The 20529-nt window shown below is 45.9% G+C and overlaps 1 protein-coding gene and 1 pseudogene across 3 annotated transcripts; one reads left to right on the top strand and one right to left on the bottom strand.

Moving 5' to 3' along the window:
- Nucleotides 1-1238: 1238 nt before the first annotated feature.
- LOC309374190 (ly6/PLAUR domain-containing protein 2-like) lies at nucleotides 1239-19181 on the bottom strand. Of its 2 annotated transcripts, none has more exons than XM_081919081.1 (3): nucleotides 18992-19181; nucleotides 5870-5989; nucleotides 1239-2730 (listed from the first exon to the last, which is right to left on the bottom strand). In XM_081919081.1, the coding sequence occupies exons 1-3, from the start codon at nucleotides 19038-19040 to the stop codon at nucleotides 2519-2521; spliced, it is 381 nt and encodes a 126-aa protein (XP_081775207.1). In that variant the 5' UTR covers nucleotides 19041-19181; the 3' UTR covers nucleotides 1239-2518. The 2 variants fall into 2 exon arrangements, with proteins under 2 accessions (XP_081775207.1, XP_081775206.1); XM_081919080.1 differs by lacking the exon at nucleotides 18992-19181 and adding an exon at nucleotides 10052-10366.
- Nucleotides 17188-17643, top strand: LOC309374323 (small nuclear ribonucleoprotein Sm D2 pseudogene; annotated as a pseudogene). The gene has a single exon. The product of its transcript is annotated as a small nuclear ribonucleoprotein Sm D2 pseudogene (transcript).
- Nucleotides 19182-20529: the final 1348 nt, after the last annotated feature.

Genomic DNA, 20529 nt, shown 5'->3' with positions numbered 1-20529 from the left:
CCCCAAAAATATAGTCCGGCCCCTGCCAAGGTCTGAGGGACAGTGAACCGGCCCCCTGCTGAAAAAGTTTGCTGACCCCTGGTATAGTCTCAGTAGGGAAAGCTCAGAGGGCAACAACTGAGCCATGGCAAAAGTGAAAACTGTGAAGGACATGACAAAACACGAAACTTAGATCGCCTCTGGACTGTCGGTGTTTTGCGCGATGGATTAAAATCTTGATCTGGGAATGAAGTTCTCTGCAATTAAAGTGGGTGATTGTTCTCTGATGCAACAAATCCATCTATATGCCAGCCATCTTCAAATATCTCAAGGGCTGTCCCATGGAAGATGGAGCAAGCTGGTTTTCTCCTGCTCTGGAGGGTAGGACTCGAACCCATGGCTTCAAGTTACGAGAAAGGAGATTCTAACTAAACATACGGAAAAGCTTTCTGACAGCAAGAGCTGTTTGACAGCGGAACGGTCTCCCTCAGGAGGCTGTGGACTCTCCTTCCTTGGAGGTTTCTGAATAGAGGTTGGACAGCCATGTGTCCTGGATGCTCTAGCTGAGATTCCTGCATTGCCGGGGTTGGACCAAATGGCCCTCAGAGGTCCCTCTATTACAATTCTATTAAATTCTCTACATTCTATCCAGTCCACTTTTACATATAAAAAAAGAGATTTTGTGGTTAGGAAACTGATGAAATCACGCACGAAACAGTGTGGGATAATTTCCTGATCAATGGGAATTTTTAATTATTTATTCGGTTTACATCTTGCCCTACCTCCCGAAGGAGACATATAATCTATCTACACAAGTAAATCAGGATGGATTGCTCATTGTCGTATAAGCTGCCTGCAAACAGATCGCGGTAGGCGTTCGACAAAAACGGGGGCACCGTGTAATTTCAGCATAAGCGTCGTGCAACAAGTTAGGATAAATGATCGATAAAGAGGAGAGGGTTTCTGGAAGGGTACTTCATGCATAAAAAGAGAATTATGCAAAGCCCGTCCCCAATGTCTCTACATGCAACGGATCCATTTCAGACAGCCCCACATTGAGAAGGAAGATTTTAAGGGGATTTTAAAATGAGTTCTGGTGGCCGCTCTCAGAATCCTGCCTGGCTATTGGGAGCCGTGATCAGGTGCGCATAAAGACACAGCTTTAAGACTAAGTGTTCAGCCACACTTCCGCTTGACCTGCATTTTTATTGCATTCTCTAGCGATTCATTTCCCCAGGTCCGGGAGATTTTCTTGATGCTCTGACCTTAATCTTATCGGATGCACAGAAAATCCAAAGAAGGGTTTTTCTGCTAAAGGAGCTTCAGTGCAGTGGGCAAGATAGGGTTTTCTCAAGGCACAGTCATGGAACAATGAGAAAAGCTCTCAGACCCGGGGAGGAATTACCATATTTTTCACTCCATAAGACGCACCTGACAATAAGACGCACCTAGTTTTTAGAGGAGGAAAACAAGAAAAAAAATATTCAGAATGAAACAGTGGATGTATGATTTTTGTGGTTCATGCTGTGGCCACAGACATGTGATCTGATGGTGAATTTGGGGTGACCCAATGCAAAAATCCTGAAGATCCATGTGGATCCATGCTTTGTAACCACGTTTTTGCACCATTGTGGCCCCACGAAACAGTGGATGCGTGATTTTTTTGGTGCAGGCTGTAGCCATGGACATGCTATGTGATCTGATGGTGAATTTGGGGTGACCCAATGTAAAAATCCTGAGGATCCATGTGCTTTTACCTCCCCCCTCCCAGGCAGCCTACTTTATCTCTAGCCTCCCTTATCTCTCTCCCCAATGGCAAACAATCAGCGGCTTTGTTTCAACACCCACTTTCCTCTTTCAAAAAAAGAAAAAAATAGGCATGATCTGCTTTTTGCCCCTGGGCAATTCGGCTCCAGCGACCACACATTCGCTCCATAAGACGCACAGACATTTCCCCTTACCTTTTAGGAAGAAAAGGGTGCGTCTTATGGAGCGAAAAATACGGTAACTAGAAAACAATATGATAAAAATACAAGTCATGTGAAAGTCTCGCTGCCTTTCCCTGGGGAAAACTGCTCTTTAGTCCTCAATCAGAGACAACAGCCATTTGGGTTTTCCATGAATTGCTGTTTGTTCTGATTTAGAGCTAAAGAGCAGGTTTTCCCTGGGAAAGGAGTGGGGCAAGGGGAAAACTGCTTGGAACTGTGTTTTCTAAACATGGGATGAGCCACAAAAGGCAGAATCAGAGACAATGAGCTGAGCAAAGGGCTGACTGGCACCCCCAAAATACTTAAGCATCAGGTCTCTGATTCTCTTTTCAGCCAGGAGGAGCAGGCCAGCCAGCATTTTTCACAGCGCAAAGCATTTTCACCCCCCGTTTTCTTCGTCTGATGAGAAGAGGAGTCTGCAATTGCAGGAGGAGAGAGAGGTACACAGCCCGACTGAGATAGTGAAGCCAAGCGGGTCTTGATCAAGGAGTTGTTGTCATTTGCACACACACATACACACACCCCAAGATCTTCTGCCTTTGCCACCTGAATCACAGTCCAGGTCGGAGGAGGATGAAGAAGGAAGCAGCTGAGGTCCCCACCGTGATGTAGCTGATCTGCACGCTGGCTGCCCCATCGTGGTTGCAGAGATCCGTGTTGCAGCAGGTCACCGGGCGAGTCAAGCCAATCCCATCCACGTCGGACGGAATGCACCTCGAAGAACAAGACCGCGTGACGGTTGAATCGCCCTGGAATGGGTACACTGCAAATACAAGTGGCAAGACAGATCAGTCCCTGTCGTCCCCCCTCTCCGAAATCCACCACGGTGCAGCAGGTACACGGTCCTCTATGCCTCCCCTGTGCAGTTGTGAATTTTTGCACAACTGGGAAGTAGAGGCTGTGGATACCCTGCCAATGGGGTAAAGGAACAAGGGGGTCCAGAATCTCCAAATCATGCATTGCAGGGGATCGGGGCCCTTCCAACTCTGCAGTGCTAGGATTCTGTGGGGAAAGACCTGGAGATCTAACCCAACTCTTGCAGAGATAAGAAAGCACCTCTCCAGACTGTGCAGCAGCGAGGTGGATGGTTTGGAGGCTGGGTGGGTATGTTGGGAATTAGAAGACTGTATGAGAAGCTCACCTGAGCACAGCAGCAACGAAAACCCCCACCCTCACTCCTCACAGTTGGTAATACTGGCTCCAACAGTCAAGGTAGGCCTTTGTGGCTAGTAATAATAATAATAATAATAATTTATTATTTATACCCCGCCCATCTGGCTGGGCCTCCCCAGCCACTCTGGGCGGCTTCCATAAAAACCAAAAATACAGTAAAATATCACACGTTAAAAACTTCCCTGAACAGGGCTGCCTTAAGATGTCTTCTGAATGTCAGGTAGTTGTTTATCGCTTTGACATCTGCTGGAAGGGCGTTCCACAGGGCGGGCGCCACTACCGAGAAGGCCCTCTGCCTGGTTCCCTGTAGCTTTGCTTCTCGCAATGAGGGAACCACTAGAAGGCCCTCGGCGCTGGACCTCAGCGTCCGGGCAGAATGTTGGGAGTGGAGACGCTCCTTCAGGTATACTGGACCGAGGCCGTTTAGGGCTTTAAAGGTCAGCACCAACACTTTGAATTGTGCTCGGAAACATACTGGGAGCCAATGTAGGTCTTTCAAGACCGGTGTTATATGGTCTTGGCGGCCACTCCCAGTCACCAGTTTGGCTGCCGCATTCTGGATTAGTTGTAGTTTCCAGGTCACCTTCAAAGGTAGCCCCACGTAGAGCGCGTTGCAGTAGTCCAAGCGGATATCATCTGATATCCTGCACCAGATGATTCTAGGTCCACCATGTCCTTCCCTGTCAATAGCCTTATATCTAGACCATTTATATAAGAATAAAACTGCTGGATCTGGCCAAGATCCACCTCCCCCAGTCCAGCACAGCTGAATGTTGGAAGATTCAGGGCAGATAAGAAAAGATCCTTCTGCACACAGCACAAACTATGGATGGAACTCATTTCCACAGGAGGCAGTGATGATCACCAAGCTAGATGGCTTTAAAAATGGATTCGGCAAATTCATAGAGGTTAAGGTAAAGGTAAGGGACCCCTGGAAGGTTAAGTCCAGTAAAAGGTGACTATGGGGTTGTGGCGCTCATCTCACTTTCAGGCCAAGGGAGCCGACCTTTGTCCACAGACAGCTTTCCGGGTCATGTGGCCAGCAGGACTAAACTGCTTCTGGCGCAATGGAACACCATGACGGAAACCAGAGCGCACGGAAACGCCGTTTCCCTTCCCGCAGCAGTGGTACCTATTTATGTACTTGCACTGGTGTGCTTTTGAACTGCTAGGTTGGCAGGAGCAGGGACTGAGCAACAGGAGCTCACCCCGTCATGGGGATTCGAACTGCCGACCTTCTGATCAGCAAGTCCTAGTTTCTGTGGTTTAACCCACAGCGCCAACCACGTCATGGAGGAGAGGGCTGTTGATGACTACTAACTATGATGCCAATGTCCTGCCTCCACATCTGGAGGCAGCAAGGCTTCTGAATACCACTTGCTGGGAACTGCAGGAGGGTAGATTACTCATGTGTGGCTTAGGGCCCTCGTGTTTCATAGAATCATAGAATCCTAGAGTTGGAAGAGACCACCAGGGCCATCGAGTCCAACCCCCTGCCAAGCAGGAAACACCATCAGAGCACTCCTGACATATGGTTGTCAAGCCTCTGCTTAAAGACCTCCAAAGAAGGAGACTCCACCACACTCCTTGGCCGCAAATTCCACTGTCAAACAGCTCTTACTGTCAGGAAGTTCTTCCTAATGTTTAGGTGGAATCTTCTTTCTTGTGGTTTGGATCCATTGCTCCATGTCCGCTTCTCTGGAGCAGCAGAAAACAACCTTTCTCCCTCCTCTATGTGACATCCTTTTATATATTTGAACATGGCTATCATATCACCCCTTAACCTCCTCTTCTCCAGGCTAAACATGCCCAGCTCCCTTAGCCGCTCCTCATAAGGCATCGTTTCCAGGCCTTTGACCATTTTGGTTGCCCTCCTCTGGACACGTTCCAGTTTGTCAGTGTCCTTCTTGAACTGTGGTGCCCAGAACTGGACCACCTCTCCTGGCCGGCCCTGCAGAGGACCTTAAGGTCCATGAATAATCATAGTTTAGAGGTCCCAGGACCTAAGGAAGTCAGACTGTCCTCCACAAGGGCCAGGGCCTTCTCAGTGATGGCTCCGACCTGGTGGAATGCTCTGTCCCACGAGGATTGAACTTCCTTCCGCAGGGCCTGTAAGACAGAACTATTCCACCTGGCTTTCCATTTGAACTTAGCATGATCTTTTATTCCCCTTCCTTCCCTCCCCCTCCCCCTTTTTATGAAGATTACCCGCTCTGGGATCCCACAGCTAATTCTCCCCTGGTCTCCTTACTGGCCCAAATAGGACTAATTTAGCCAGCTAGCTCTGGTGATCATTGAATGTTTATTGGATGGATTCCCACCCCTAAATTGATTTTTGAATTCTGAATTTATTGTTATTCATGTTTTATACTGTTTTTGGTTGCATCAGTTAAGTGTTTTAAATTTGTTGTTAGCCACCCTTGAGCCCAGTTTTCTGAACCGGGAAGGGCAGGGTATAAATAAAAATTTAGTTCTATTTTGTTATGTGTTTGAATCCTGCTTGCAGGTTTCTCACGTCCATTTGCTCGGCCCCTGTGAGAACAGGATGCTGGACTGGTAAGCCATTGCCCGGATCAGACTCTTCTTACATTTTTAGTCAAATGTCAACATGAGAACTCCACAAACAGGACTTGAGTTCAACCACGCTCTCCTGTTTGGGGACCCCAGCCCAGGTGTTCAGAGTCAGGCTCTCTCAGAGAGTGGAAGGAGAACACAGCCAAGTCTCTCACCTTCTTCACGCGAGTACATGGTAGTCTTGCACATGGTCTCATTCTGCAAGCAGTTGTCCACCTTCATGCATTTTACAGCCGTTATAGGCTCCGGGCAATAATAACACCGCAAAGCCTGGGCTGTAGGGGAAAGGGTGAGAGAAAAATCTTTACTAACACGAGTTGCCCGCAGGTCTACCTTCTTGCTCAATGCTGAAACCTGTTTCCAATTTTGAAAAGCTGAGAGACGGCTTAGAGATCCCTTTAATTCTGCAGTTTTCGTCTATTTCAAGATAAGTGTTTGGGGAGGGGGTGCCTCAGGACCAAGGTAAGACAAGGGAGGGACGTGGGTGGCGCTGTGGGTTAAACCACTGAGCCTCTTGGGCTTGCCAATCAGAAGGTCGGCGGTTCGAGTCCCCACGATGGGGTGAGCTCCCATTGCTCAGTCCCTGCTCCTGCCAACCTAGCAGTTTGAAAGCACGTCAAAGTGCAAGTAGATAAATAGGTACCACTCCAGCGGGAAGGTAAATGGAGTTTCCGTGCACTGCTCTGGTTCACCATAAGTGGCTTAGTCATGCTGGCCACATGACCCGGAAGCTGTACGCCAGCTCCCTCGGCCAATAAAGTGAGATGAGCACTGCAACCCCAGAGTCGATCATGACTGGACCTAATGGTCAGGGGTCCCTTTACCTTTAAGACAAGGTAAAGGACCCCTGAACGGTTAAGTCCAGTCAAAGGTGATTATGGGGTTGTGGCACTCATCTCGCTTTCAGGCCAAGGGAGCCGGTGTTTGTCCACAGACAGCTTTCCGGGTCATGTGGCCAGCAGGACTAAACCGCTTCTGGCACAACATAACACTGTGACGTAAGCCAGAGCACACGGAAACATCATTTACCTTCCCACCGGAGCAGTACCTATTTATCTACTTGCACTGATGTGCTTTGGAACTGCTAGGTTGGCAGAAGCCAGGACAGAGCAAAGGGAGCTCACCCCGTCGAGGGGATTCGAACCGCCAAACTTCTGATCAGCAAGCCCAAGAGGCTCGGTGGTTTAGACCACAGGACCACAGAGCATGAGGAGAGGATATTTAGCTCTTCCCTCTCCAGCCACGTTTCCAAGGAAGACTCCCACGCCCACTTCTACCTGTGCTGTGTTTAGCCTTAGGGGAGGAAATTCCCATTGGAGCAGAGGTGAATTCCCATTTCAGGATATGAGGCAAAGAAGACATGGCAGTCAACGTAGGATGTTACCCTTTCCAAAAGACAAAATGAAAGACAAGAAGAAACACTGGGTTTTGGGGTGTTACCGAAAAGAAAAAGAAAAACCTCCAAAGCTTACAAATTTATGTGCATTTTCAGCACTTCAACTCCTAACTTCATAGGAACATACGAACCTGCCTTACAAAGATGGTGCATCTAGTTCTGTATTGTCAACAGGCCAGGAAAGGGGAACCCGTGGCCCTCTACCAGATTTGTGGGACTACAACTCCCATCATCCCTCGCTGGCCAGGCTTGATGGGAGCGTTGGCTACATAGCTGTCAGCTGTCCCTTATTTGGCAGGAAACTCCCTTATCCCAGCGCCGTTTCCCGCTGCTGTCCCTTAAGAAGTCCCAATAAGAAGTCTAAGAAGGACTGGGGGGTGGAGCTTGCATGCCTTGTGCCGATCAAATCGGCCGTGTTGCCTGGGGACTCGCCTTTGCTCAGCGCTTCCCAGCAGAGAGGTGACGGTGGTTTTCCTTGCTGCATCCCCTTTGCCGGGTTGCTGCGCTGTGGGAACCACCGCTTAAGGCTTCGTTTGGCTGCTGGCTGGGCTTTCTGCCCTTGGGTCGGAAGGGCTCAGAAGTTGAACATACCTGTGCTGGGAAAATCCCTTATTTTGGCTGCTGATCCCTTATTTTTGAGGCTACTGGTCCCTTATTTTCAAATCTGTAAGTTGACAGCTATGGTTCGCTAATGAAATGCACATTTTATGCACACATGTTGCGTGAGATACTCTTTTTGTGCATGCTTTTTGAGCACTGTACGTGCACTGCAAAATCCAGAGAAATGCATAACTTGACTGCAAGTTGCATTCTTGTCCACAAGTACATTTTCCGAGCATTGGACTTGGACCAAATGAATCCCTTCCTTGTTCTGAACACCGAGACCCCGTAAGGTGGACACAGATAAAATTTAGCTTCACCAGGGTCGGGTATGGTTTGGATGTTGTTAAAAACAAACTTTTTTTAGCATTCCATCGCATCTAAAGATAATGCAGAGAGATCAGGTGTTTCTTGGCGGCCTTAGTGAGGATTTCCAGCTGGCCAACTCTGTCCACAGCACTTGTAAAACCCAATGGTTCCTTGCAGATTTACATAACAGCTGCCACCCAGCAGAAAATCTGTGTGCCAAGCTCTGAATCAGATCGTTAGAGCTGCTTAGTTTGTGGTTTGTGTGGACAGGATTTTATTACTCTGCTGGTTTTTATTGTTCCGTAAGCTGCCTTGCACACTGGATGAACCGGAGGCTCCTAAGAACGTCAAAGGAAAAGGCTACCCAAATCTCACACAAAATGCAGCATAAAACAACTTAACTCAGTGCTAAGCGGGAGGGGGAACTTGCATTTCAGTTCACATTTACAGACCCTCCTATTGCCCCTATTTTCCAGGGACAGTCCCGGATTCACAGAGTTACTGATTTGAGGCAAAAATTAAAAATAAAAAGAAAGGGCTGTAGCTGAGTGGTAATGAGAGCATCTTCCTCAAATGCAGAAGGGTCCCACGTTCAAAATCACCAATAGTCTGGTCTTCTCCGAGACCTGGGAGAAGAATCAGTGGAAGAGGACTGGAAGAAGTTTAAAGACTATCTGCAGAAACACTGCAAAGTTTATGAATGTTAAAATAATGTTGGATTTGGAAATAATAAGGCATTAGTGACATAGCTTAAAAGGTATGCAAAATGTAATAGAAAAGGAGGAAAGATTAAAGTGATATTATGTCGAAAGTAAAGAATATTATAAAGGTGATTAAGTACGAGGAGAAAAGATTGGTGACATAATAGAATGAACTTAATAATTAGAAATGAGATCTGAAAGAGGGTAAGGATTTGCTGTATCTGATTGGGTAAAGAGGAACACAAAAAAGGGAGGCGTGAGGAAGTCAAGAAAGGAAGTTAATTAAGTATGATCGAAAAAGTTGGAGTTTTTATGTTTTTGTACTTGGTTGGGTGGAATTTTTCTTTACTGTATTTTATATTTTTGTGTTTTGATCTGTTCTATGTGTTACTTTTGATTATGCTTTATTCCTTTTTACATTTCTTTCTACTTCTGTGGTGGTTATGTACTTTTATTTTTTGTAAAAACCTAATAAATATATATTTTTTAAAAAAAATCACCAATAGTCTGCTCTGCCTACTAAAACAATCTCAGCAGCGTAGATGCAATCTCCGTTCAGAGCAGCAGCAGAAGAGAGATATTTTCTTGCCTCTATGAAAACACTAAGGGATCTGCAGGGCATTTTGCTGCCAGAGGTGAACCAGAAAAGGCTTTCCTCCTCTTAGCCGAGGGTTCCCATATCCCAAAAAGTGAATATCCAGACACAAAACTTGTTGTTGTTGCCCAAAATCTACACTTCTGACATTGCCCTAACCCAGAAATAATACCTCGGGTTAAGAACTTTGCTTCAGGATGAGAACAGAAATCGTGCAGCGGTGGCGCAGGGGCAGCGGCAGGAGGCCCCATTAGCTAAAGTGGTGCTTCAGGTTAAGAACAGTTTCAGGTTGAAAACAGACCTCCAGAACGAATTAAGTTCTTAACCCGAGGTACCACTGTATAGGATCGGTCTGCAAACCCTATTTAACTTAATGGGACTCTAAACCACTAAACAACAAAGTTCCAAGGGAATGCAGACTGACTTTTCTTCCAGTGAGAGCCCCCTGCCTTGTGAGGGAGTCCCTTCCGCAACTCTTACCCTCAGAAAACTCTACCTGGTGTTTAGTCTGAGTCTCCTTTCCTACGATTCGAAGCCATGGGTTCAGGTCCTGCCCTCCAGAACAAGAGAAAGCAAGCTTTCTCCATCTTCCATGGGACAGCCCTTCAGATATTTGAAGACGGCTCTCCTAAAAACCTCTCAGTCTCCTCTTCTCCAGGGCTAAACATCCCTCAATTTAACTCTCAGCCACCTGAAACATCAAAAAATGGATCTGCGACAATAAAAGGGGCCTTACCAAACTCAGCACACCAAAGAGTAGCCAGCAATGCAGTAAGAAACACCTTCATCCTGCTTCTTGAGCAATGCCTCACGATCTCAGCATTCCAGTTTTGCCGGTCGACAGCCCGGACAAAGGCAGAATTTTGATTCTCTGCCTTTTACTCTCTCGGCAATGGTGGGTTGTTGTTGTTTTTTCCCCAACCTATCATGTCCCTCCTCTCTGAAATAATATTGTGCCGGGGAAAAAACAAGTTCCCTTTCAGTCTGGAGAGGATTAAGCTACCTGAAACCAAAAGCAAACACACCTGCCTGGTTTATTCTGCCCCACATCTGCTAGGAATCTGCTACCTAACCCCTCAGGGGTCTCTCTGAATTCCTGCTCCGCCTTGGGACCTTGGTTTCTTTGCCTTTCGGTGATCCACACAGACATTTGTTTTATGCTTTGATCACACACACACACCCAATTTACTTTATTAATTTTAAGAAGAAAATAAGGGAATTTTGGGATATAATATACAACAAACTCAAAAAGATGTTTAAAATCTCTTTTGTAAAAAACTGGAGCATCACTGCCTCCAATTGTGGAGAAAGAAGATATTGTTATAGATTGGGGAAACTTCCCCCAAACCCTAGAAATTAATAAATGGTAGGATTTTGACTAGCTGGGATATGGATGAATGTACAACCTGCAGAACTATGCCAAACAAGGAATCCCTAGGCTGGCTTCCGCAAACCAGCTAATCTGTTTTGTTTTGTTTTGTTAAATGATTTTTATTGATTTTCCAATAAAAAGAGCCAATCAACATATCCGAATCATAATCCAATTAAAAATAATAAACTAAAAAAATTCTTAAATGACCAATTATAGTCCAAATTGCAATTATTAATTTTTCCGGGCTCCTCATAATCTGGACCTTTGAAGCATATCTCCAAATCTTCATTCCTGCCTCTTCTCATTGTTTTCATATTATCCGCTTTCTGATCTTAACGCTTTAAAGTTCTCTATCCCTGGCTCTACAATTCTCAGTCATGTCAGAAATCATATATCCTTTATCCGTCAAATACAGCTTTATTTGTGTATATATAGTTTTTCCACTGTCTATTTGCCAGCACATCTTTCCCTGACTCCATTCCAATCTTCCAATCCAGGCTGTTGTCCAAGCTTTTCGTTTGAGATTTAATAACATAGTAGCTTCCACATTGTTAATAATAATGATAATAATTTTTTATTTATATCCCGCCCTCCCCAGCCAAAGCCGGGCTCAGGGCGGCTAACAACAATAAAATAATACAACATTCTAAAATCATTTCATTATAAAATTAATTCAAATCAAACTGATGGCAACCATTGGGCTAGGGTTCTGTGAAGATTGCCAAAGGAGGGGGTCAGACTGTGCCCTGGCCAAAGGCCTGGTTGAACAGCTCTTGTCTTGCAGACCCTGCGGAAAGATGTCAAGTCCCGCACGGTCCTAGTCTCTTGTGACAGAGCGATCCACCAGATCAGGGCCACGGCCAAAAAAGCCCTGGATCTGGTTGAGGCCAGCCTAACCTCTCTGTGGCCTGGGACCTCCAAGATGTTTTTGTTTGAAGATCATAAGGTCCTCCGTGGGACATACCAGGAGAGGCGGTCCCGTAGGTACAGTACGAGGGTCCTAGGCTGTATAGGGCTTTAAAGGTCAAACCAGCACCTTGAACCTGATCCTGTACTCCACCGGGAGCCAGTGCAGCTGGTAGAGCACTGGGTGAATGTGATCCCACAGCGAGGACCCCATAAGGAGTCTCGCCGCGGCATTCTGCACCCGCTGGAGTTTCTGGGTCAGTTTCAAGGGCAGCCCCCGTAGAGCGAGTTACAATAATCCAGTCTGGAGGTGAGAATCGCGTGGATCACAGTGGCTAGGTCAGGGCGAGAGAGGTAAGGAGCCAACTGCTTAGCTTGGCGGAGATGAAAAAATGCCGCCTTTGTTATAGCTGCAATCTGCGCCTCCATGGAAAGGGAGGTTAAGTTATTACTGTAAATTATTAAGCATACTGTTTGCAATAATGCAATGAATATGAGCTGTATTCCACCGATATAAGTCATTTGGCGATCGATCAGCCTCTCAGAGACCACACAATCCCCCCCTCCGGGCCCTAGAGGGGGGGCTGCTAGACATCCATTCAGCCTTCTCTCTCGCTCATAATGAAAAACGTCTGCAAACAGCTGTGATATATGTTGTCCCAAATTGATATCTCCAGTCATTGCAAAGTCAGCCAGCAAATATTTCCTGCTTCTCTCGAAAAGGGAGGAATTCTCATTTTTCCGTGCTGCATCATATTAACAAGTGCCATCTTTGTTTCTTCTTTTATCTTTATCAAGTCTAAGTAAAGCTGCGCAGTTGAATGCTTAATTCTAAATAAAAGTCTATCTGTACTCTTTTTTAAAAAAAAAAGTTCCTTAATGAGGATTGGCATTGAAAACCAATTGTAGATGTTAAGAAGAGAAAAAAGGCATACCAAACACCTCCGTAATCCACACGCCATGATAAGAATCTCTTTGAAATCCGAGTTTAAACACCAGGAACTGTACAGTTCTGCAGGTTTTTGCTTAGTCTTCTTCGGTCCAGGCTGTGTCTGATTATCATCCAAATCCAATCATTTTATCAAACAGATATTTCCGGCTATGAGAATGACATCAGAGAGTGTCGTGCTCTGGGACCCAGTCTCCTGCCGCTTGCACCTCAATGCAAGCTGACAATCTCGGACAATCTGCGGCTCTGCGAGACATATCAGGGCTAAATAACCAGCATGGCTGGGATCCAATCATATGGGAGTCAGCCATTTCCCACCGCCAGAAACAGGAAGCCCTACCAGCTAATCTGTTGGTTGATGGGCCATCCAAGAGGAATCCTTTGGCTTGGGGAGACAGAGGTTTCCAAGGTGAAGGGGTGTTTCTTTAAAGTGACAGGAAAAGAGAGTTTTTAGCAAGGTGTTCTGGGAAGGAGGAGGAGGAAGAGAAACCAAGATCCATCTGGGGCAGGCTGGCTGAAGGCTGGCTGGGAGATATGCCTTTGACCCCAAGGACTGCACAAGCCCTTCTCAAAATGACCATGCTGTAAGATCTGGACTCCCTCTGTGCAGACTGAAGGTGTAAATAGGGGAATAAATGATATTTCTTAAAGCCACAACGTCTCTGCCACATCTTCAGTTCTCCAAAAGAACACAGGACCTGGGTGAGTGCCTGGAACTCCCTTGAATATTGCAGAGTGTGAGGATGACACTCAATTTTATAAAAATATCCATGGGGTTAGTTGATGGTCTGACTCAGCCGGCAGCAGTTTCCTACTCACCTAAAATTCTTACTGGTTTCTTTGAGAGGTTTTCGTGAGCATCCTCAGCACTGCAAAAGCAAACACCAAGCACTCGCTTTCCCTTTTTAATGTTTCTCGTGAAAAAGTGACTGTTTTAAATAGCCCTCGGTGGTCCAACTCACTTCCAGTTGCCCTCATTTGCGTTCAGTCGTGGTCATGCAGCCAAATCAGATTAAATATGTGTACTGAAATGTGGAGGCAGGGAGCAACACCATCAACTCAGGTATTTGAAATTCCACTCCCTGCCTTTGAAGAAGGAATGGACACTACTAGGGTTGAAAAGTCAAGAGCATCCCAGATTCTGAGATTTCAGGGCCGAAACCTGAGAACTAAGGATGCCCCAGGCAAGGGAGGTTAATTGGGAAAGGGGAGCAGTGGAGGGCAGATTTCAGAGTGCCTATACTATAATTTGTCCATGGAGTTTTCTTGGCAGGGATACTGGAGTGGCTTGCCGGTTCCTCCTCCAGGTGGATCACGTTTGGTCAAAACTCTCCACTATGACCTGTTCATCTTGGGTGCCCTGCTCGGCATAGTTCATAGCTTCTCTGAGTTATTCAAGTCCCTTCGCCACGGCAAGGCAGTGGAAGACAGAAGTGCCTGGCGTTCTCTGGTCCATGGGGTCACAAAGAGTCGGACACGACTAAACGACTAAACAACAACAACATAGTATAATTTGCTGCTGGTTCTTCCTGGAATGATAATTCATATGTGGTGGGGTTGCAAGGAAATAAAGAAGTTTTGGGGAATATTACATGAGGAACTTAAGAAAATGCTTTAAAAACCCTTGATAAAAAATCCCGAAGCTTATCTGTTAGGGTTGGTGGGCAAAGACATACCACATATGAAAAAAAATCCAATCTTTTTATATGCGACAATAGCTGCCAGGGTAGTGCTTGCTACTAAATGGAAATCTCAGGACATACCAACAAAGGAAGAGTGGATTTGTAAATTAAGTGAGTATATAGAATTGGCTGGACTGCAAGAAGATCAAACCTCTCCATTCTTAAGGAAATCAGCCCTGAATGCTCACTGGAAGGACAGATCCTGAAGCTGAGGCTCCAGTACTTTGACCACCTCATGAGAAGAGAAGACTCCCTGGGAAAGACCCTGATGTTGGGAAAGATGGAGGGCACAAGGAGAAGGGGACGACAGAGGACAAGATGGTGGGGCAGTGTTCTTGAAGCTACCAGCATGAGTTTGACCAAACTGTGAGAGGCAGTGGAAGACAGAAGTGCCTGGCGTGCTCTGGTCCATGGGGTCACGAAGAGTCGGACACGACTAAACAACTAAACAACAACAACATAGAATTGGCAAAATTAACTTCAATTATAAGATATCAATCAAATCAAAAGTTAAGAATGGAGTGGAAGTATTTCGAAGATTATATGTAAAAATATTGTTATAAAAATGACATGTTAACAGGCTTAGAATAAAAAATGTAAGCAATAACAAAACAAATAAAGAAAGAAAGAAAAACCAGAATTTAACAAAAATGATTTATTATAGAATGCAAGGGAATAAAGGTAGAAAGAAATAGACAGAAGTCAAATTGCTGTAGAGGGTGGGTGATGGGTTTTGTATTTAAGTGTATAGTTATGCAACTGTTGTAGTTCAGATATCATATTTTATGTGAGGGAATCACTGGGAATTTTGGTTATTATGTATATACGTTAAGTTTCAATAAAGATCTTTGAATATGAATATATATATCTGCTGGTTCTTGCCAAACTAAAACTTGCATTTACATGCACAATCTTCTTGTTAACTGTTTTTATTGTTAGAGGCTGTCTCGCTCACCTGGATATTTAACCCTCCACTTGCCAGGAGGGAGCCAGGCAAAGATGGAGGCTTCAGTTCTTGACACTAGGCAATAATTTGATGCCAGCTCCTACCTGTCTGAAGCTTGAAAGCTTTGGGCACTGTCTTTTTATTTTTAAAAAATAAATAAAGAAATACAATGTGTTCTCTTCTACCTGGGGATTCAAGCCTGGGGGCATCAGTTCGGCCCTAGAGGGGAGGTCTGGCAACCCTACTCTTTCAGGGTTGAAAAATGTTTTCTTCTCTGGCTGAGTCAGCCTAAATCTCCTGTGCCTTTACTGAGAATTTTCAGAGATTTGGCCTTTCTTGTTCTGCAACTGCCAGAGGGCAGCTTTTTGCAGCTCATGGTTTCATAACATTTAGCCTAAGGCTTTTATCCTGTGTACCCACAGTTTGGGAATAGCGCCTTGCAGTGTAAAGCTGCTTTGCTGCATCTCATGCCCAGCAATAGCTTCCTGGAATCCTGTTAGTGGATACGACGAATCATTTTTACTGAGGTGGTACGGAAAGATCAGAGCGGATCAGTGGCTTCCCAGTGCAAACAGAGCTTCAAATTTTGCAGAGGGATTTACTGTCAGTGTTTGAAAAAGAAAAGGTTCTGACCTCCTTTTTACTCCTTTGCCTCGTCCTCAGACCTTAGTTGGCACAAAAGAGTCTTTTTGAAAGTGTATTTTTGCAGAGTATCGCTGCTTTTATTCTTAAAAAGTCTTCTTCTACAACCACGACCGACAGCTTTTACACACACCAAACACAACCAGCTTTCTACCATCCAACCAACCCACACCCAACACTAACATTGACCACTCCATATATACAGGTACAATTTGGTGAAAGGTTGCATGAGTGATTGTAGGCCGCTGACTCATGCTGACTTACGGTAGTTCTTTTAGCATTACAGAAATAGTGGCCAATTTTTAGACGTGACATAAGCATCCCCAATTCCCTCAACCATTCCTCATCAGGCTTGGTTTCCAGTCCCTTGACCATCTTGGTCACCTTCCCTGTGTGGGATGTGATACATAAGTAGCAGTCAAGTACAACATTCCTTGTTTTCCTAGAGTGGACATGCGGGGGAATGTTTGGTCCAGCCAGTCGAAAACTTCCTGTTTCCTCCTGGCTGGGATATACTTCCTTTGCATGTTACTAGAGATGGGCGTGACCTTACCTGTCCAGGTAACAAAAGCACGAGGCATGTAGCTCCCTCTCTCTCTCTTTGACTTCCTCCATCATTGGAGCAGCTTTTTAGCTAGAGATGCTCTGTTGGCTTCTAACAGAGGACACTGAGATTATCTCCATATGGGATAGATCCACATTTATATACTTTGTAACTAAGTCTGCCTTCAGGGATCCAAATGTGAACTGAATGTGAGTAAACTTCTTTTATATACTTTAAACAAGATTGTGGCGTGTTTATTCTTTTAAGAGGGATAAAAGGGAACTTACCAGGAACCTAATAGTGAGAGATTTACGCAAGCCTGCAACCAGTTATTCGCTGGGGAATGTGAAACTCTTCTAAGAAAAGGCACTTGCTAGTACAAGTTAGAAAGGATATTAATAAACAATATATCCTCTCCTGCCTCCCTGAACATTCCCACACCTTGCACGACTTCCAGCTTGTCAATATTTTTCTTAGACTGTGATGTCCACAAAACTCCAGGTGAGATCTGACCAAGGCAGAATAGAGTAGTGCGATGAGTTCCCTTGACCTAGACACTGTACTTCTGTTGATGCAGGCTAGAATAGCATTCACTTTTTTTGTTGCTGCATCACTCTGCTGACTCCTGTTCAGTTTGTGGTCTGCTAAGACCCATAGATCCTTTTCACCTATGCTACTAGTAAGCCAATGTGAGGACCTCTTTGATTTGGGTTTTGTTTTCTTGCAATGAAAATCCAGATATTAGTCCAAGACACCATCTAGGATACGGTCCGTGTCAACTGTTCTGAACATGAAGGGCCGGCCGGGCAGGTTTGGAAATGCCCCGGAAGCGGAAGCCTGGGAAGGCGCTCACATTTGCAAACCCGCGACGGAGCAGTTGGCCGCGTGAGTTGACGGCTAGGAAGATGAGAAGGGCCCAGCCCTGAGCCTCTTAAACAAGCCCAAGAGTGAGATGACCCCAGAGGAGCTGCAGAAGAGGGAGGAGGAAGAGTTCAACACGGGGCCCCTTTCTGTTCTCACCCAGTCCGTAAAAAACAATACTCAGGTGCTAATCAACTGTCGAAACAACAAGAAACTGCTTGGCCGGGTCAAAGCCTTTGACAGGCACTGCAACATGGTGTTGGAAAATGTTAAGGAGGTGTGGACAGAGGTGCCCAAGAGTGGAAAGGCAAGAAGAAATCGAAACCTGTCAACAAGGAGCGCTACATCTCCAAGATGTTCCTGCGTGGAGATTCAGTCATTGTGGTGCTGAGGAACCCCCTAATCGCTGGCAAATAATAGGCTGTCAGCAGCATAGCTGTCAAGTGTCCCTTATTTGAACGGACAGCCCCTTATTCCAGTGCCATGTCCTGCTGCTGTCCCTTATTGATGATGTCCCTTAAATTTCCCAGGTTTCAAAGGAAGCAGCTCCTCTCCCTCCCTTCCTGCCGGCCAGGGAGGAGGGAGGCTCCAACTGTGTTGCTTGGCTGTGTTGCTCACCCAATAAGAAGTCTAAGGACGACTGGGGGGTGGAGCTTCCATGCCTTGTGTGTGGCTAGTTAATGCAAGCTGAGGGGGTTTTTGAATGCTGGACGCCATTTTCTTGTACGTGCTGCTGCAAACTTTGCAGTGCAAAGCCAGGCCAGGAAGCCATCTTAGGTTAAGGCTGCATAGGCGATGTGGTGCATGTGATTCAGATTCTATTCAGTTGAACCTCTGGTTACAAAGTTGGTTGGACAGTGTTCTCGAAGCTACCAGCATGAGTTTGACCAGACTGCAGGAGGAAGAAGAAGAAGAGTTTGGATTTGATATCCCGCCTTTCACTCCCTTTTAAGGAGTCTCAAAGCGGCTAACATTCTCCTTTCCCTTCCTCCCCCACAACAAACACTCTGTGAGGTGAGTGGGGCTGAGAGACTTCAAAGAAGTGTGACTGGCCCAAGGTCACCCAGCAGCTGCATGTGGAGGAGCGGAGACGCGAACCCGGTTCCCCAGATTACGAGACTACCACTCTTCACCCCTACACCACACAGGAAGACTGGAGTACCTGGAACAGGTGAGGCTGCAGGTCCCTTATTTTGGCTGCTGCTCCCTTATTTTCAAGGCTGCTGGTCCCTTATTTTCAAATCTGTAAGTTGACAGCTATGGTCAGAAGGCTGTAGGTGCTCGAGCCTAGTCCAGCAAAGAGCTGTCTTCTGGGTATCCACCAAGAGACCAAGAGGCCGTTATGGCGTGCTGATGGCTTTAGCCAATAGCATCTTCTTATCATTTACAAGTATTTTTGACCTATGACTGCTCACTACCCCGATGAAGGAAAGTGCAAGGCTTCTTGCTATTCATAGAGCTGGCTGATGAATTTTCCAATCCCCAGTCACCTGATTATATTCATATATGTTGCCTGATGACCTTTTCTTTTGTAATAAACATTTTGTTAAAATCCTCAACAACAAAAACACTGTTCTGAACACACCTTTCCACAGAGATGACAGGCAAATTCGCCCGCAGAGAGCTTTAGAAGGCCCACGAAAACAGCATCTCTGCTGTCATATTCTTTTACCAACAGTGTGAATTGACATGTGCGGTCAGGGTATTTTTCTCATATTGAATTGCCCAGAACAATACGATAATGGTAAGACTTGGGCGGTTTCATGCAACTTACCTGAAACTGGCTGAACGGTGAATTCCTTCTTCTTTCTTCCCCTTTGCATGACTGCTGTTCTTTTCCTCTTCTGATTGACAGGAGCTTTACTCCTCTCGCTTGTGATTAAATACAATAAGCAAGGTGGAGACACCTGGGCAAAAAATGAACAATTCCCAGAGTTCCCTGTGAAGACGGATTGATTGTAGAACCACTCTGGGAATGGTGCTTCCTTGAAGGGAATGGAAGCAGTGGCGTAGCGTGGGTTGTCAGCACCCGGGGCAAGGCAAGTAATTTGCGCCCCCTAACCCGTGGATTTGCACCCCCTAACCCTAACCCCAGATGTTGCGCCCGGTGCGGCTGGCCCCCCCTGCACCCCCCACGCTACGCCACTGAATGGAAGTCCCCTAAGGACTCTGAACACCCTGAACAAACTACAGCTCCCAGAATTCTTTGGGGGAAGCCATGACAGTTTAAAGTGGTATCGTGGTCAGGGCCGGATTGGGGTTTGATGAGATCCTAAGCTATTGAAGGTAATGGGACCCTTTATATGTCCAGCTGTCCTTTGTCAACAACAAATTGCCACTTTTTTGTGTTGAATATATGCTATATGGTAATTTATGGACCTAAAAAGTATCTAAAGTCATTTGCACATGCAGAATGTAGGCACCCTATATATAGAAATGAGCAAACCAGTGGTATTTTAGGGAGCAGGCTAGCAGACGGGGCCCATTACTTATATCCTACATCCTTGTGCAAATTAATTGAAACAAAGCGTATTTTCTCTCTTACTCGTCATCCTGTGCTCAAAACAAACACGAAAAGTCAGTTGATCATTATGGTGTCGGAAGCCTGCAGCCAATAGGGGTGATGCACTCACCACAATATATTGAGGTTCTACGAAAGAGAGTTATTCTAGAGCTGGAAAAGAGATGTCCTGGTGGTACTGGGATATTGCAACAGGACCTAGCCCCCTGTCACACATCGAAAGTGGTGAAGGAATTCATGACAGAGCAGCAAATGCAGGTACTTGATTGGCCAGGGAATTCCCCGGACGTAAATCCCAATGAGAATTTGTGGACTATATGCAAAAGTCGCCTCTGTGCTGTAGACTGTACGACTATGGAGAAGCTCATTCAGGCACTGATTCAAGTGTGGTACAGGGATACAAAAATCAACAGTGACTGTTCGAAACCACAGTGGTACCTCAGGTTACATACGCTTCAGGTTACAGACTCCGCTAACCCAGAAATAGTACCTCGGGTTAAGAACTTTGCTTCAGGATGAGAACAAAAGTTGTGCTCCAGTGGTGCTTCAGGTTAAGAACAGTTTCAGGTTAAGAACGGATCTCCGGAACGAATTAAGTACTTAACCCAAGGTACCACCATACTAATCCAGAATGTGGCAGCTAGACTGGTGACTGGGAGCAGCCGCCGGGACCACATAACACCAGTCCTGAGAGATCTGCATTGGTTCCCAGTCCATTTCTGAGCACAATTCAAAGTGTTGGTGCTGACCTTTAAAGCCCTAAACGGCCTCGGTCCAGTATACCTGAAGGA

Source organism: Podarcis melisellensis, assembly GCF_964234715.1.
Source record: "Podarcis melisellensis genome assembly, chromosome: 7".
NCBI lineage: Eukaryota > Metazoa > Chordata > Lepidosauria > Squamata > Lacertidae > Podarcis > Podarcis melisellensis.
Note: the sequence above shows the minus strand (reverse complement) of the source record. Positions and strands in the feature narration are given on the sequence as shown.